The 19,347-nt window shown below is 45.1% G+C and overlaps 1 protein-coding gene across 6 annotated transcripts in view; it reads right to left on the bottom strand.

Annotated features, from left to right (window-relative positions):
• The window catches only part of NAV2 (neuron navigator 2), a 370,655-nt gene that overhangs the window by 196,999 nt on the left and 154,309 nt on the right, over positions 1–19,347 (bottom strand). For 3 of the 6 annotated variants that reach the window (XM_074543919.1, XM_074543917.1, XM_074543918.1), the window contains exon 1: positions 5,710–5,995. The exons of 2 other annotated variants lie outside the window; for them this stretch is intronic. In XM_074543919.1, the coding sequence (XP_074400020.1) occupies positions 5,710–5,967 (258 nt within the window). In that variant the 5' untranslated portion in view covers positions 5,968–5,995. Of the gene's footprint in view, positions 1–5,709; positions 6,942–19,347 lie in introns of those variants that run through there. One more of the 6 variants, XM_074543916.1, reaches the window with a different exon arrangement.

The raw sequence follows: 19,347 nt of genomic DNA on the forward strand, positions 1-19,347 counted from the left end.
TCTCTGTGCCTTAGCCATCCACTTCACAAATGTTCTCCAAAAAATAAGAATAATATCGCTACCTATAAGGTGCTTTAGGTTAAGCATATTCAAATTTTTAAGCCAGATAGATAGACAGACAGACTGTCACAAGTAAGAAGGGGAAAAAACCATTTTCCAATACGGTAAAAAAACAAATGGAGCTTTGAACAAAGTTATTTTATGCAAAGCAACCCTTTGCACATTCTGAATGAAAACCCAATGATTAAAGAACCTCCTGAACTCACAGTGCAATGTTACACCTGCTGTTCACATGCAAGGCTTCAGAAAAGGTAGCTCTTTATAGCAGAAGACAAATCACTGAAAAACCCATGTTAATAATCACAGTACAACAACTTGGGAATTGTCATCTTGTTTTCTACCTGAGAACATTTCATCCAGAGCAAACCCTCCCCCGCCCTCCAACAATTAAATATTTTTCAGTATGTATCTAGAAATAGATCAAACCCACAGCAATCATAAATAGAAGAAGAATTTGGCTACTTAGTGGCCTCAAATTGCTTACAGTGTGTGTAAAAAATAAAAATCCATCATAAAGATCCAGCACAGGCTTTTTTGTAAGAATGACTTAGGTACATAACTATAATCACACCAACAAGCTCATCAGCACCGATTTCAATTTTATTTTGTGCTTATGTATTTTGATAGTCTGAATCTATAGTTTTCCTCAGCTTCGCCCAACTTCAGTAAAATCTATCCTTTGTTCATATCCTAAACATGACTCCACTGGGTTTCTTCCAGCTGCAAAAAGCAGTCTTTTATGTCAAAGTTAACATGACTGACCATATTTCTCAAAATTTCATTCATAATTAGCTCAGCAGTCATAGCGAGACCAAATTTCACATGACTGAGGCAGCTCATGCAGCGGCACTGAAACCAGCTGATGTTCATCTGAGTTTAAACTGGGTCCAGATAAAGATTTGCTCGATTCCTATCCCTTCTGCAAGCTGGTTTGGTATGAGAACTGTGAAACACACACAAACACGGCTAATGCATGTCAGAAGGGCAGGCATCACTTCCCTGCAACATGCTCCATTAATCCTTCTGTCTGTGAAGCTACACATTGGCAAAATAGTGAAGATATGGAGGTTTAAACAGTTAAAGTTAATTAAAATACAGAAAAGTAATTACTAATATGTGAACTGTGTGGCTTTGTTTGCATTGCTAATGGCATGGGCACAAGGGGAGTGAGGCAGAGAAGACAACTGAGAGCCCACAGATCATGGGTCACATGTGGCTCATCAAACACCCGATGTGAGCCTGCATTTGAGGTGTGGGAAAGCACTGCAGGAGCCTGTGGAGTTACTCAGTTTGGGAGCCGTGCACAGCTGGCTGAACTGCCTGGGATGTGCCAGCAGTGTGCCACCAGCCTGAGAAAGCCTGTCCCCTCCAGCCCTGCGACAGAGCTTCCTTGTCATTACTTGGGCTACAGAATGGGCAATGAGGCCAAAAACAGAGAAGGTTTTAACTTCAACAGGTGTGGCAAATGTTCTGGAACCCAGGTGTAGACGGTCTTGAAAAATTAGGAAAGAATCACTAGGCAAAAAAATCTAGTGTAAGACTAGAAAATAGGGACATCTAGAACACTCCAGGACTAGACCACCCCAGATCCAGGCTGCCAAACTCAACAAGATCTTCACTAACTGGGAAAGCAATATCAAGAAAAACCCAGCTGAGTGAGGCAGCTTGATTTCAGACAATATCTAACCAGTTTTAAACAGAATTAATAAAACAAAAAGGGTCTAGGGAAACTAAGAAGAGCTCTGTAGACAGCACAAGGAGTTGCAAGAGTTGTAGAAATCCAAGGCTTTGCCCAGTGCAGTGAAAGACAAAAGTGAGGGAGAACATCACACTCCGTCACCACCTGCCTGCCATGTCCACCAGCACAGTTTTCAGCAAATGAATATTGCAAAGAAGGTTACAAAGAAATACCAATTCCTAGCCCCTGCCCTCCCAGCCAAACAAAGCACAATTACAGGTAATTGCTGAACACACATATTCTAAACCCAGGTTAAATAGATCTCTCTTAATTCACAAGTGTTTTAGTGGAAGGGTGGGACCAACCATTTAGCAAGGTCCTGGTGCCTTTAGTGCTGCTTAGTTACTGAAGGTACAAACAGCGATTATTTTAATTTATTTTTCAGGTTCTCTGGAAAAAGAGAATCAAAAATTTGGAGAATAAAATATAGCAGCAATAAACACAGTAATTAAATCCATTATCTCCTTCAGTGATATTCAAAATGGCATCTTCCTTCTTGCATCTGCATGAACAATTACACCCAACCACGGACTCCTAACTGGCAATGATTTCTTTCTTAAACAACTAATGCAAATTTAGTAGCCAAATGCATCCGACTTTCTCAGAATCACTGAGAAATACCATGCTGTAGATGAGAGATGAGAATCTTGCTATCTACTCAACAGAGGTTTCTCTGGTAACAAAGTTAAATATTTCCAAAACAATTCTCTCTAAATATGGGTAGTACAATTTATTGGCGGTGTTTTCAAATTAGACAAAATAAGCACCAGTGCAACAGTCAGATACTGTTGTGCACAACACAGGGGATTTAATATGGAAAAATAGAGTGTGTATATCAGTAACAGTAAAAGAGGAATGATACTGCCATGATTCATCAACCTAAGATTTCCGACGAGCATTTACAACGAGCTTGATGCTAAAATTCTCAGGCCTTTCTTTGGAAAGTGCCCCTGAAATACTCTGAAGTGTGCTTTTTATAAATTGCACAGCATTTTAAAACACACTGCCCATATAAAGCCTTGAGACACAAAACTTCCAGTTATATAAAATCCAGCTAACACACGTAAAACCATATCAAGACGAACAAAATCAGCAAAACATTTAGAAGTTTTCACTGATATCACATTTGTGAGTGGGACATCTTGAATTTCAGCAGGTCTTTTAAAATAATTGGTGCTTTAATGAATACCACCTGCAGTGCTCACATTCTCTCTAGAATCAGATTCTAGAACGATAGCACCTGGCACCAAGAAAGCTCATGAAGCTTTGCAGTGGTGTGTAAGTGGCTTGAAACATGCTAACCCAGCATGAGAACATGGCATCCTCATGTGCTGGCTTCTGGACTGTGCTCTAGACTCTTCTACAGAACCATCAGTCCAATAAGCCACTAAATTTGGTATTATGTAGTGCAAAAAGGACTCACTTCAACGGGATTAAGAACTCCCTGAAATACTCCCAGAACCAAGAGCATTAGTCCAAGTGACACAATCTCTGTCTCATTCTCCCTCCACCCACACAGGAGGATGTTCTTTCTTGTGGGCTGAAAATTCTGCATGCAGAGGGACCAAGATCTACAGAGGAGAGGAGCCAAAACACTGGGCAATGGTCCAGCTTATGGATCTAAACTATAAATTCTACTGTAAGAATATCACAGGAGATGCCAGGTGCTTGCCCAATAAAATGGTGAGGGTCACCTTGGTGCTTCAGACAAACCCCCAGAGCAGCAAAGTGATCACCCTCAGACTCTCAAGCTACTCAGACCTGGTGCAGTGTTCAAGCCTAAACCTTACCATGGTTATTATCAGAAAGCACTTTTGTACCTGAATATAGCTGAAGGTCTTCCAAGATAAAAGCTCCAGCTGCTGAGCTATCAGCTGGCAGCTGCCCATCCATCCTCTTCCTCCTCCCTTGGCATGGAGGAACAGTAGGAAAAGGAATGAACAGTGCCCTTGACACAACACATCTGGAAAAATCTCCCTCTAGATGTGGACTGCTATTCCAAGTGACCACCCTGAATGGCAAAACCCTGCATGCTTTTGTGGGCAGAAAGATCAAAGCTCAAAGGACCAGCAAAACTGCTGAACAACAAAAAAATGACTGTGTTTATTCAGGATAATAGGTAGTGAAAAAAGCCTCACTGGTTCACAAATTAAAAGGTGCTGGTCATCTGCTCAGACTGCCAGCCAGAGGAGATTACTGAGAATGCAAAGCTTAAGATTTCTCCTGCTGCTGAAGAAATTAAAAATGTAAAATTATCTGACATTTCCTTAGCCACAATCTTTCCCTGGTCAAATATAACAAGTTAGTATCAAGACCCTTTCATCATCAGGCTACAAAAAATGGGGTTTGCTCCACATCCTTGTAAGGGTTAAAACCACCATAGTGTTGCCCTTAGTGCTGCAAAGGCTCCCACCGGCAGATCTCCGTGAGCATAATCTGTTACAAGATGGGAAAGTATTTCTGAATAACAACCACTTTTTCAGCAATGTCGATTTCCATGCAGAAACCTTGGCACGTGTGAGAGAAAGGGCAGCAGATAATGAGATTTTGCTGACGTTTCATAGTCACAAGGACAGACTCGGGCGTGAGTGAGAAAGAGCACTTGATTATCTTGTAAGGGCCAGATGTGATGCACAGGTTGGTCTGTCTGCTGCCACTGCCCTGCATCCCTGCTTGGCTGCCTCCTTTTCCTGCTCCCAGTCCCTCAGGAACTGCTCCAGTCATATCTGTCTGGCCTGAGCAGCCCAGTACGTCACCCTGCCTACCAGCAGGGAAAGTGCAGCGTATCCTGAAATCAGGGCATGCGGTCAAACACGCCCCGTCAGCAGGCACGCTGTCTGAAGGGAACAGGGTTACCAGGCCACACATTTCACAACCTAGGTGGTAGGGATGATCCATTATTCCTCAAAGAAGGAAAAAACCCAGTGACTATCTGTCATCATTTCCCTCTCTCAGCACAATGGTATCACCTTCCACCGGGCTCAGATACGGGCAGAAGCAGCGTGTAACGTATATGGCTGCTGCCAAAACACATGCCAGGGCTGTGGAGCCATCTCTGGAGCACAGCAATCAATTGTGCTTGCTGCAGCAGCCCATCTGCTCTGCTCCCTCCCTGGCACGGCCACACACACGCTGTGCCCACGCTGCTGCAAAGCCCCAGCCACACCGACACCCTCCGACAAGCACAGAAATCAAACCACTTCAGCAACGGGCGTCTCTCCTCCCTGTACAGCAAGCAGCACATATAAAAACACATTAGAAGGCTGACACGGGTTAAAGGGAAACCTAAAATGTGTGCATTGCTGATGTGCTGCATCTATGATGTCATGCACATATAGCATTATACAGGCAATTCCACTTTAGTATTCATTTCCGACATAATCTGTGTAATTTAGCTGCACTGAATGACATGCAAATTGTAATCTAGCATCAAGCACTGCCTCCCATTCACTCCCCACAGAACGTTCACACAACCAGTGCCCTGGTACAGTCCATGACTGAACACAAAACACATCCGTGACAAGCAGCAATCCTCCCCAGCCCTCACACTTAGCACCTCCAGAAAGCACACAAAGAACACACCCCACAAACTCCATCTCCACCATCTCCCTCCTGTGAATCCCCCCTCGGTTCAAGGTTCAAGCAGGGGCCATGGGGAAGGCAGCACAGGCAAGCAGCACAGGCAGCCCCAGCCCTCAGCACCCCCATCAGCTCCATCACGCTGACAGAATTACACATGCCACTGTGTGCAATATAGAACATCCCACCACTGCAGACACATGTTGGCACACACACACACATGCACATCCCTTCCCTGCAATCCCATGCTATGTGCCCCACAAATCCTGCTGCACACTCAACACAGACATAAATTCTCGCATACATCGCCCCAGCATTCGGTGCCCGCTAACCTGTGTGTCAAATCCATTTTCTACCGAGCTACTCTTCCTCGCTGGGAGGCCGTCTCCCACGTTTTCTTGTCCGCTGGATGATTTGAGAGGAATCTGGCTGGAATACAATGGCTTCGTCACCTCCACCTTGTTCCCAAACTTCAGGTAGCAGGGCTGTGGGATGGTCCTGGCTGTCGGGACATGCAGGATTGGAGCAGCGCTGTGGACGGGTTTAGGTAGTCCCGATTTCATTTTGGAGGCTACCAGGATGGCTGGCATTTTCTCTTTCTGCTTTCCTAACACGTTTCTGTCAGCAGCAGCAACAGCAGAGACAGCAGGCAGGGAGAGAGAAAATGACACGTTGGGGAAGCTGCTCTGCTCTAAAGCAGCCTGGTTACTGCAGAGATCTCCAAAATCAGCTTAGAATTTAAAATCAACAATAAAACCAATTAAAAAAAAAAACTTAAAAAAAAAAAGAAAGGAAAAAAGGAAAAAAAAAAAGAAGAAAAAACACACCACTTCCAGTCCAAAATATCTCCCAGCTTTATGCCAGCCTTCCACCTGTTTCCTCTAATTTTATTTTCAGTTCCTTACCACTGTCCTCTTTCCTATTTCTGCTATGTAACTTGCTCCTTCCTTTCTCTAGCTGACTCCTGCAATTTTCTTGCCTGGAAATGAAAGACTTTCACTCCATTATCTTGTCACTGCATCTCCAAAGTGAGGCAGCCTTTGGGGAAAAAAAAAAAAAAAAAAAAAAAAAAAGGAACCTGCTGCTGCATATGCTTCCCCTTCCGTAAGCACTAGAGAGTGAGCGAGCAGGATTTCCAGCTTAAGATGTCCTTCTTCAGCCTTAGCCAAGAAGCAGATGTAGCTCAGTGTGTTAATGACTGATGCCCTTGGATACAAGCCTTAGAGAATCAAGCTCCTTAAGCCTAAATAGCTGTGAACAGGACAACGATGCCGGAGCAGAAGGAGAAACGTCCGCTGACAGCGATTTTTAAATCAAAATACATCAGCGGCCACAAAATTTCCCGGCTCCCCTAGTGCTGAGCACAAAAACCTGGAAGGGAGGGGGTAAAACCAAGCGGGATTAAAAATGCAAGCGGTTCAGCGCGGAGCGGGAAGGGAGAGCAGCAGGCACAGCTCACGGTCCCGCCCGCAGTGCAGCGGGCTCGGCTCCCGCAGCCCGGGGGCCGGCGCGGGCGGGACGGACCGACCGACGGACGGACGGACGGACGGACGGACCGAGGGAGGGGCGGCTGCAGCCCGGCACCGAGCGGGCAGGGCGGGCCCCGATTGGCCCCGCCGCTCCCAGCACCAGCAACAAAAAAATAAAGAAATAAATAAAGAAATCGCACCCTCTCTCTCCGCAGGGGGAGGAGCGGCGGAGGGGTCTGGAGGGATGGATGCTCCAAAGGATGGATGGATGGATGGATGGATGGATAGATGGATGGATGGATGCTCCGGGGGCGCGGCACGGAGCGAGCCGAGGATCGGTTTCTTTTTGAAATTTGAAAAAAAAACAAAAAAAAAATTCAAATCAAAACACCTCCAGGTGGCTTATTGTTCGCGGCCGTTCGGGAAAAACTCCCGCTGCCAGCATCAACAGGAATTTGAATAAGCACAGTGAGTAATCCGGCCCTATTATAGCAACTCTTGGCTCCGGGGAGGCTCTCGGTGTCGCAGGTTCCTCCCCACGCTGCCGGGATCCCTTACAAGCCCCGGATTCCTGCCCATCGTGACCCACTGCAGAGCTGCCCTCGTTCCCCGTGCTGCGCACACCTGCACCAGCCCAGCCAGTGGGAGACTGACATCCCAAATCAAGGCACCAAGCGATGCATTTCAGACTGCACGGGGGGCTCAGCCCAGGACATGGAGCGCCACAGCGCCCAGCTAAGGCTCTGACCTGTCCCTCACAACCTTCCACTAGTCCAGGCTGCTCAAAGCCCCATCCAGCCCAGCCTCAAACACTTGCAGGGCATCCAGACAAGCAATGAACCTGCACCTGGATGTCTGAAATACACACTGGGCGAAGCGATTCATCAGGACAGAGGAAGCCCAGCCCCAGTGCCCCTGCCCCATGCAGGCTGTGAGCTGTGCTTGGGGAAGGGAGGCTCAGTCATGCTCAGTCATTGATGGCAAGGGGAGCTGGGACCTGCCTATTTAACACTCAGTCTTTTCAGGAAGTTTTACATGAGCAAACCTCAGGTTTTTACAGCTGAGACTCTTTCAGACAGAAAAAGGAGGCATTTTTTGGATTGCAGTGTAGGTGTCTCCAGGATGAAAGACAGCACTGCTGGATCCTTCTGCAGATGCCATCCTCAATGACTCACCCAAGGTTTTACACAGCGACCAAGTGGCAGAACTAAAAACTAGAGTCAGAAACTGTGCTCTACTTATTATCAAGTTCTATTCTTCCTCCAACATTGCAATGTGAAATGTAATTCAAGTTCCCACATAAGCTCACATGTTCAGTTTTGGCTGTTGCTGGGATTTTTCAGCAATTCTGCTTCCACGTGTACCACTTCTGCTGGCTGTTTTGTAGTAAATACAGAAGGGTAAATTTTAGGGTAGCTGGTTTTTTAAGTAACTGTTTCCACCTCAATCTCTTTATCCACCAATTTCACATGGGAAAGCACATGTCCCTCATGATCCACCTCACTGAGATCCCACCAAGACAAGTCTTCTAATGTTCTGCCATAACTGTCCACAATGTCAGCTTAAACACAGCCATATAAAACACTTCAAAACCCTACAAGTCGATAAAGAATGTAAATTTACCATCTGAGAGGACTGGTAGTCCTTGGAGCAGAAATGTGTCAGATGCTCCAACACCATTTCCATCGTTCCATGCTGAGAGCTCAGCCCTGCTGGCTTAGGGAAGGTTGGGCTCCAGTAAGAACATCTTGAAAAAGATCCAAGCCTGAAAATCAGGCTAATTTTAGATCTGTAATAAAATACAGTAAGGTTTAAAAGCTATTAGAAGATCTAACTGACAGCTTTACGCTCTGTTCTTCACTTACACATTTTATGAGGTTCAGGCCACCAGTCCCTGCTGCACCCAGCTTGCCAGGTTTTGTTGTTCTGTTTTTATCCTGGAAAACTGGCTAGGGCATGGGATACCAAACAAGCCACAGAGTTAACCTGACCAAAAGGAAAGGATTCATTTCACTGCTCCTGTAACAATTATGGAATCTCATCCTTTGATGATCGTGGACTAAATAATCCACAGTTTCCTTCGGACACTCAGAGGAGTTTTAGCGATTTCTCAGTGTGCAGTCCAACCTACTGAACATGATTTCTTCTGAATACAGTCTATGATCCTGACAGATATTCTGCCAAATCAGTGGACATATTCTTCATCAAAGCTTAATGCGAATTCCTGACAACACATTTGAAGAGTGACCTAGAATTACTGCTTTTCTCATGGACTCTCATAGTTTGCCTCTAATAATCCTCTGTCATCTAAACCCTGGGGGAGTTTTGATGTTATAGATATTTTGCTTCACATATCTAAACATCCCAGCATAATGGCACTGAAATGCTGCTGCATCCAGTGGCAGTGTAGTCACATGAGATCATAAATTATATCACATTACAGGCTCTATCTGCAAAGACTGGCAACATCAATTCTGGCTGTCTGGAATTCACAAGTTTTTGGGTTGTCTGCGTTTTTTGGTTTGGGGTTGGTTTTGTTGTTGTTATTGCTTAATAAATTAGTTTTTATCTAGTTTTAAGGCTAAGGTATTTAGAAGAAACTACTTCTCTTAGACAGTCAAAGGGATCTGGGAACCTGTCTCTTATCTTTGAAAAGTCCAATCAGTTTTCCTTTCCCTGTTTTGAGTCACCCAAATTTCTGTGTCTAAGGTAGGAGTAAGTACCCTTTAAAAAGGAGGTGAATTATCTAAACAAAAAGCAAGAGCGTCATTCCTTCCCAGAAGTGTTGGGTGAGCCTCTGACTAGGAGAAATTCCCTTGCAGCTTTAAGTCTGTCTGATGAGTATCTTTGCCTGAATAACCACAACATCCCCTCCTTATCCACCCACTCCCCAAATGGGGAACTATGGAAGGAAAAATGCTAGAAACAAGCAGTTCCCTGTTAGAAAAAAACCAATACAGTGAAACCACAACAAACCCTACTGATTTGGCTTCCACAGCTGATTCTGAAGCTCAGAAAGTATCACTGCTTTGGACTCAAGCTGTGACTGCTCAGCACCATGGAGTGTCAGCTCAAGTGCCAAGACTCTGGTGTTGAGAACTGGCTTAATACTCTCAAAATTTTAGTGAGCAGGCTCATGTGAACTCAAGAACTTAACACACCAGAGGAAACTATTTGAATGGCCTGTAGTTCAAGAGCTTGTAGGCAAGTCAGCACATTGCCCAAAATAAAGGCAGGGAAGAGAACAAAAGCCCAGAGCTGACTGCTCTTGAACAGATGATCTTTATGAATGAGATGAACGCTTCTGAACAGTAAAACCACTGAAGCTGCCTCCACAGCTCACACATTATCAATTAAAACAGGGTCGCTATACACCAGTGGAAAGAAAACGTCTGTATGAGTTGCATGTGGGTATTGCAAATAAAATAAAAACCCTGATGAAATATTGCAGTAAGATCAGAGAATCAGACCTTCCTTTCAACTTGTGGTTAATATTCATCCTCAACAAAGCCAAATGTTACATTAGCCTAAATGGAAAAACCATGTAGAATTATGCTATCAATTAGAAGACCTCATTAGCTGGTCTGGTGATTCAGAACTGCTGATGGAACTGAACTCAAGGCTTGAAAATACCTTGATCAAGTCTATCCTCGGCTTTTAGGCATCAAGGATGGATCTGCAATGTCCCAGAAAAATAATTTCAAGCCGAGGTGAATATCCCTAAAACGTGTGTCAGACTGTGACACAGAGTCAGAATCAGAGGTTGGATTGTTCCCTCCAAGCCATTCTCACCCAGGCAGCCGGCACAGACTGTGGGCACGCTCAGCCCCGGCACAGCTCCACCAACCTCACTGGAGTTACCACAGGAACACACACGGGTCTGTTTCTGGCACTGCAGGCGTTCTGCACAGTCACATCCATCTTTTGCTCCTCATCAGTATCAAACATGCAAAGGGCTGATCCCATCTGTACATTCCTATTACCATTCCATGAAAGAACCCATAAGGGTGTAGAGGAGTAAAGGTGTAAACGCTTTAATTTTTTGTTGTGCTCCCCCATGGGGATCAGTAGAGATTAGAAGGAGGAATGTGGATAGAAGCATTATATAATTTGGCATCCTCTCACCACAGCAATTATAATCTGTACATGTGAGTTCTTTATATAGAGCAGTGAGAAGAGGAGGAAACCTTGGTTCTGTTCCCAGTTCTTTTGACAGAAATCTTGTCTGCATTACACTAATTCTGATCTAAAATTCCACTTGTAGTCCCCTGACATGTTTCTAATTCACACTGGGTTTAATTCCACTTCATTTTATAATGGTGTAAATTTTTTTAAAATATACAAGCCAAGTTCCACCTGGACAAGAACATCTGTTCCACTCATTTTCAGAAAATACACAGGAGATGTCACTGGCCACACCAGTGATACAAGCAAATGCTCTTGCATGGTGACAGAAAATGGCACCATTTAAAATTAGCACCTTCTGAACAATGCTCACATTTAATCCCATTTCTGTGCCAGAGTGCTGCATGGTTTTGTAAAGTAAGCCTGGAGTAGCACTGCACTCCATAGCTTCATACATTTCTATTGCCACAGCAAATGCAAACTCACAGCTTTGAATTCATTATGCTCCCATTGCTTTTGGATTTGTAGCCATATCAGTTTCCCACAATCTAATAAAAACTGGGCCCTGCTGTCTTGAGACACTCACTGGTAGGGGTTCTGTGATGGGCCTTGAAAAGGTCCATCCCTCTGACCTTGCATGTTAACTTCATTCCTCAGACTTAAACTCATCAGGAGCAGGACTGACAGGGATGAGGAATGCAAGAGCTTATTTGAATTAATGTTTTCTGTGGTGGTGTAGGATGTGGATGCTTACTGTTTGCCTGTGCCATGGTCACAGCAGCAGCGACCGTAAAGCATACACACATGAATAATCTTTATGATCCTAACAGAGGAGCCCTGTCAGGCCAGCCCATAGCTCACCTTGCACATCTCTGTGTCTGTGGCAATGGACATCATCTCTCCCTGCCACCAACAGCACCTGCAATAAACACTGCAGCACTGGTTTGGAAAGAGACTTGCAGATCACATCCTCCCGACAGAGATGTGCATCTGGGTATTCTTAATCTGTCCACGTGTCCTTTGTTTCCACAAGGTTAATGGTACCAGCTCCTTTATTATTTTATGCCTGACTTGACATTGCCTATGGCTTGGTGTGTTTGGAAAAGCAAAGAAAACACCTGTGACTAATGAGCACATCACAGAAGAAAGGTGATGATGATGATGATTACAATATAAATACCACAAGCTACTCTTGACTTTAAGAACCATCACGTTAAGAGGAAATGTGAAGGAGAGGACCTAAAAAATGCTCTCTTCCCTCTGCTGCTGTTCTCTCTTCCCCTCTGGAGAAGTGGCATGTTAAAAATAGCCACCACTTACAAGCTAACAACCTCACATCATCAGGTAGTCACCTTCTGTAACCTTGCTGGCACATTTCAAATGAACCTGCTCCATCATCTGGAAGAGTTGTCAGAGCCTAAAGGCAGAAACCATCTGAGAAGCAGATTGGAAGAAACGGCTGTATTTCAAAGCCTTTTTACAACTGGATCTGCTTAAGCATTCCAACCCACCCTCAGCTGCCATCAGCCTCTCCCACGTCAGCAGTTCTGAACAAACACAAATTGGCCAGATTATCATTAAGCAACTTCAGCTATTTTGTAAAGAGCAAAGTTGCACTACTCAAACTAAGTAGATGGGACCAGATTTTCACTTGCCCTAAATCAGTATAGTTTCTCTACAGCCAACATCAGAATTTGCCTTCCAAATTCAAAGTATTTATCAAAATCTTCTTTACAGAGCGATCCAATCCTATAATACACTCACATTATCTCCACTCCCCTCAGTACAAATTTCCTGTCAATTTCCAGCAAAAATGAGCCCAAGCATCCAGTTGAGCTGGTGCTGCACCGTGCAGCTCTGGAGCCGTGGAACAAGTGCTTGAGGTGCTCACCCACTGCCAGCTGATGTCAGGGAATGATGATTGCCATCCTACACTCCCAGTTTTTGCCAAATACACTTCACAACCCAAGCCTGCAGGCAGCCCCTCTTCCCTGGAATCCAAAAGAAAACCAAAGGGAGCATTTCCACATTTCCACAGGGCAGCCGTTCAGCCGCAGCTCTGTGCTGGAAGTCACCTGCAATGCACCACAGAGTGGCACTAATTGCAACAATATGAACACCAGCTATTTCTGAACGTGTTGCCAGAAAAAAACAACATACAAACCTAGATTGTCCACAGTGGTAGCAAAGGAAACACAGAAAGTGCCTAACATAATGCTCTGAAATGAATGCTGCCTACCTCCACAGCTCCTTGAAAGAAAGATTTGTCCTGAGTTGATGTTTATGGAAAATAAAAGCACACCCTAGTCAGCTAAATTTTGGGGTAATGGTTCTAGTGAAATTCTTAAATCAAAAAGTTCAGGGAAATTTCTTCAGATTTACACAGACATAAATCAACCATCAACCCAACAGTTATGACAATTCTTGAGAGTCAACATCCCCAAAGCCAACCTCCCTTCCCACTGTGACGATCCAGCAAGGGAATTTGATGAGGATGACCTAACACATAAACTGAGATGAGGGAGAAGCAAATAGGAATAACTCATTTTATTTCAAAAAACCTAAAAGCCACATGTCCGTTTGAGGGAGAGGTTTACTTGCACCTGCTGAATATCACACTCAGTTTTAAACAGAAAGCTTAAATAATCGCTTTGCAAGGAAATGTACAGAAAACAGTTATTCTTTAATCTCTCTATTAACCTAGCACAAAATAATCAAATTTAAAGTGCTGCAGGGCCACTGTGCAGCCTCATGCATGGCAGGGTCAAGCTTCCCTTCTCAAATTTCCTTGTATTTCCTTTGTTCTCCCATTAGCAAACTGATAACTAACCCTCCTGTGCTGTTCTAACACTGATTTTTTTTCAAGCATTTTTAATATCCACCATCCAAAATTGACATTAAAACCTAGTCATGAATGCTGTCCTAATATTTTGTTTCCTACCAAATCAAAGGAGGTTCCCACTGTAACGATTAGTGACACGTTTGTTGCCCTAAACAGTTTTGATATTTCAACATTTAATCAATTTTAATTTTTTTAAGGTGACAGGCTTCCTGCCATCCTGAGTTTTACCCATGGTGCTGTACTGAACTCAATGGTTTACAGCCACAGTATGAAAACCTGACAGGCTTGCATTCATTTTACACACCCCATCAATAAGATTTTGAATAACACTGCTCTCACTGTCTGGAACATTTTGGGAAGGTATAAATGTCAAAACAGCCCATGGCCCTACTGGAGATCTGGCTGATGTTCATCACTGGACAACAAACAGCACGCTAAGACATAGCACTGAGAGAGAAATTTTCTGAATTTTGCATTTCCCCTTGAAATGTTAGCAGCAAGGACACTGTAACACACAACCTTTTCCCAAACAAACAGCACACAGATGATGGAATGATTTTCTGTGTTTTGAGACATAATCACTTCCTGTATGAGAATTAACACGAGCTTTGTTTATTCCAGCGGTAGAACAACCTGTATTCAAGCCTGCCCAGCTGTCCAGAAACTCAACTGACTGCACAGTAAAATAATAATAACAGTAAAAGCAGTGTAGTCAATGATTGCTGCCACAGCACTGGTCCGTGCTGGCTGCTGGCACGTGGGTCAGCTCCTCACAAGCAAAGCCCTTCCCAGCTGCTGTTCCTCCCATCCCCGCTGGCACACGCAGCAACGCCGCTGCAGCTGCTGCATTTCAAACGGCATCCATCTGCTCAACTTCCTAAAATGACTTTAAAGAGTGGGATACAACAAACACATCTGCTACCCTCAGCACGTTAAAAAAGATCATCTGGAAATTAACTGGGAAATTATAAATCTTTTTAGATGGGGATTCACGTGAAGTTCCAATGCACGTGTAACATCTGTCCCACCTTCAATTATAGCTCAAAGCTTTGCACCTCTGGCTTGCTGAAGAATCAAGGCAAACTTTAGTGGTAACCAGCTCTGTATCTCCTTATCTCACTGCTGGAGTTTGTTCAGGCCAACCGGGCATCCATCTATTCACTTTTGTCACTCCTGAAAGGCTCGACTGGATGAAGCCTTGAGCACCTGGTCTGATCTCATGGCTGACCCTGCTCTGATTAGGTCACACTGAAGACCTCCTGAAGGCCCTTTCAATCTGAATTAACTCAACTACTTCCAAATACAATAAAAGAGAAAAAAATTAAAATTCCATCAGCACCTACTGGAAGAACTCAAAGTAGAAACCAGCTACGAAGAATAACCTGGTCCATCACAAGAAAATGCTGAGGCAGGAGGGCCAGCAGAAGACACCAGCAGATCAGATTTTAGCAGGAAAACATTAGCACATGTTAAAGTGTAATCTTCCTTTCGGTTCTTCTCTCACATCTCTCACAAACACAAATGTGCCATCACTTTGAATTATGTGAACAGACTCACATCTAGGATTTGCAATTTACATTAACCTAGCCTGCATTAACTTCGATTTTGACACCAAATGCAAACCACAGTGCATGTTTTCACCCTAAGGTACAGCATGTGTGTCCCCTGCAGCACCAGGACGCCTCAGCGAGCTCCTTGGCCAGCGGCTGCACCTCGGCAGAATCCAGGCAGCCCAATGTCACCTGCAGAGCGCAGGCAGAGCTGGGGGAACACCAGCCAGCAGAGACGTGCATCCTCCACAGGTCTGTGGGCCCCAGGAACGTGCAGGAACGCAGAGAGCCACGGGAGAGCCCTCACAAGGAGCTGCCATGTCCACTGGGGAGGGGAGGGGAATTCACAAGGACATGAACAAAGGCAGCCCTGGGGAATGTGTTACCACCAAACTGGGAACCAGGCGGGGTGCGCTGGCTAAGGGCTTGTAACAGGAATTAGTATTGATACTCAGTATTAGAGCAAAACCTCTGAAGTGCAGCACTCAGCAGCAGTGCCAACGCTGTTCTGCATGTACACAAATGAGAAACCAATTTTTCTGTGCTGTAAATAGCTTGTGCAATTAATAGCAGTTAGCTTTTCCTGTCTTTTTCCAATTACAGACTCAGGAAAAAAAGGGCATATTAAGTTACCTCATGCAATTCTGGACCACCTACTGCTAGAAGTGCAATTTGAGAATGAGATGCTACTGCTAATTATCAAAATTAAAACCTGAAATAGCAACATTCACTTTAAAAAGTGAGATGATTTCCTATTGCAGGCATAACTTTCCACTGCTCTCCCCTGCCAACAGTTATCACTTTTGTATAAGACTTCTGGACTGAAACCCTGAACACAGAAATGCCATCATCCAGAAAACCTTTCAAAACATTTCAGGTCACCATTTTGGGTCTTTCAAAACAAAGCCATTTATTTACCCTTGGCTAATTACCTTTTAGTCTCTCTGCACAGACACAAAATATTTGTGTTTCTATTTCGTCTTTTCTTTTACATTTTCAGACAGCTGCAGCCATTTCCAAAATCATCATAATATTTCCACCATGATGTTGGGAAAAAAATTCCTCCTGGACAGCACCACTGTTAATGCAACAACAACAAAATTACATCTGTGTATGCATATGCATGTGCACACACACACATGTAGTGTGACCCGAATAAAAATGTGGTGATGTCTAATTTGACCTGAGAAAACCAGAACAGCACGTCGACATAAACAGGAAAAGTTCAACAATATTTGCAGCACAGCATCACCAATCTCTCTTACCCTGTGCTGAACAAGCGTTTCCAATTCAAAGGCATAATTACCATGCAAAAAAAATTCAGAGCACTAGCAAATACCAAAGCTTTAACTTGGCATTAGCAAAGATCAGTGGGAATTCATCACTGTAAGCCCACCACGAGCACTTGCTGCACATCCCCAGCCCAGCCCAGCCAGGATCACATCCCCAGCCCAGCCGGGATCACACCCCCAGCACAGCCAGGATCACATCCCCAGCCCAGCCGGGATCACATCCCCAGTACCCCCAGGATCACATCCCCAGCCCAGCCAGGATCACATCCCCAGCACAGCCAGGATCACAGCCCCAGCCCAGCCAGGATCACATCCCCAGCACAGCCAGGATCACAGCCCCAGCCCAGCCGGGATCACATCCCCAGCACAGCCAGGATCACATCCCCAGCCCAGCCGGGATCACATCCCCAGCACAGCCAGGATCACATCCCCAGCCCAGCCCAGCCAGGATCACATCCCCAGCCCAGCCCAGCCAGGATCACATCCCCAGCACAGCCCAGCCAGGATCACAGCCCCAGCACAGCCAGGATCACAGCCCCAGCACAGCCAGGATCACAGCCCCAGCACAGCCAGGATCACAGCCCCAGCACAGCCAGGATCACAGCCCCAGCCAGGATCACATCCCCAGTACCCCCAGGATTCATCCCCAGCCCAGCCAGGACCCCCCAGCCCTCAGAGCTGCAGAGGCAGTGCCTGTGCCAGGCGCACTCCAGTGCCCATCGCGCCCTGTGCTCAGCTCCTGTCCCTCTGCCACAGCCTGGCGTGCCATGTCACCTGCAAAGGGTCACCCAGGCCCCATGGCAGCCAGGCCAGTTCCATGTGACAGCCTGGCACGCTGTCAGCCAGGTTTGGCTGGACAGCAGCAGGCAGGGGGGACAAACAGCAGATGGCTTTTCCTATCTCCACAGCAATTTAATCGCAGTGTCCGTGACACCACTGGCGTGCTCCACGCCACCCCCAGCGCCCTGCTGCAGGGTGAGCAAGCTGCTCTCCCCAAGGGCAGCCCTTGTGACCAGCCAGCAAGTGTCTGAAGTGCAGTCAGGACACAGCCATGCTCACTCAACTCCAACTTTGTAACAGGAACAGAGCACGACACATCTGACCAGCTCAGGCAAAGAGGAACAGTGCTTGTACTGCAGCAGAGTTATGACACTGGAAATCAGGGATATGGGATGAGCCCAGACCCATGCTGAGCTCCCCTGTAAATGTAGGTGAGCTGGCCTGACAGCTTGGCAAACACCTCAAATCAGGCTGCCCAAAATAGAAACAAGTAAAGTTAGGTGCTGCTTTGAAAATGTATTTCTCGGCTTTCTCTTTATGAACTGTAAAACCAGATGAAAATGCCTGCACACTGTCCCGGGCAATGTGAGAGCTCCGCTAACAGAAGCACCTCAGATATTGAGATGTCACCAGGCAGAGATTTCATTTAAGCAGGGGAGCATTCTCCACGTATGTAATTAATGCTGATCTACATTGGTGTGACCCAAAGCCAGGTTCCTCTGCACTAGAGGGGATGTGGGGATGCCACAGCTGATATGCAGGCAAACCCTGCACAAAAGGAAGGCAAAGGCAGCATCTATAATCTTAGTAAAGAACAAAGACTATTAGGTGTGTTGTCTTTTCCCAGCCTTGACTGAAATTAGGAAACAAGCAAAAATAGTTTAAACTGGTTGTTTTGCTAAGTTGGTGAGAGCATGGTGTTGATAACACCAAGGTCATGGGTTCAATCCCTGTATGGGCCATTCACGTAAGAACTGGATTCAATGATCCTTGTGAGTCCCTTCCAACTCAGAACATTCTGTGAATCTGTGTTTTCAGCTCCTTAGCAAGACAAAAGTAAAAACCCCAAGGCACAATAGTTGATTTTATATTTCCTGAAGGGTATACTAACATCAGTTCCCCAGGCTAGACTACAAACTTGGGCTCTTTGACATATCCTGGGGACTTAGACACATGGATGCAGCAGCAGCTAAAGAAAACAACTGTAATTATTCTCAAACTTCTATAAATCACAACAGGGGAGCAGTTGGAAGCAGAGATAGAGAGCCAAAGTTTGACAAATGGAAAAGACAAAATCATTGGAAAAAACCTTTCTGGGATGCGTAAGCGTAGAAGAGTAGAAATAAATAAAGTATTATAGATAGGTTATATATAAAAATATCTGTAAAGCAATCTAAAATAACAGCTTTCTCTTTTGATGTTACTATCTGTTTTGGGTTGATGTTTATGGCACTACCAAGCCCCAAACAAATGAGATATAAAATGGGGAGGGTTATGCAGATAACATTGTTAGGGAAGGAAGAAATAAAGGAAAGTTCTGTTTATCTTTCCTTTTACTCTCAATATTTTGATTCCCTGTCCCATAAACAGGAGCGTGAGGGAACTCAAAAGCTGTTAGTGAGTTCAAAACTTAGTTCTGTTCCGTTGATCCAAAAACTCCACAGAATGTTCCTCTTCCTCTCCACATTTTGCTTTACCACCCAGAGCCAGAGCACAAAGGGCAGCAGCTCCCAACATGTGTGTGCTCAGGCACAAACCTTTGTGTGGCAGAGCGGTGCTGGGAGCAGATAACTGCAGCAAATAAAAGGCAGCTCTGCATACAACAATGTGAAAGCAAATCCAATTGCTAAGGACACCGGCTGAAAACAGCCCTCAGAAACAAAGGAGCAGCCACATTAGAGCAATCTTTCAT

The sequence above is a fragment of the Zonotrichia albicollis genome, chromosome 6, assembly GCF_047830755.1.
Source record: "Zonotrichia albicollis isolate bZonAlb1 chromosome 6, bZonAlb1.hap1, whole genome shotgun sequence".
Taxonomy (NCBI): domain Eukaryota; kingdom Metazoa; phylum Chordata; class Aves; order Passeriformes; family Passerellidae; genus Zonotrichia; species Zonotrichia albicollis.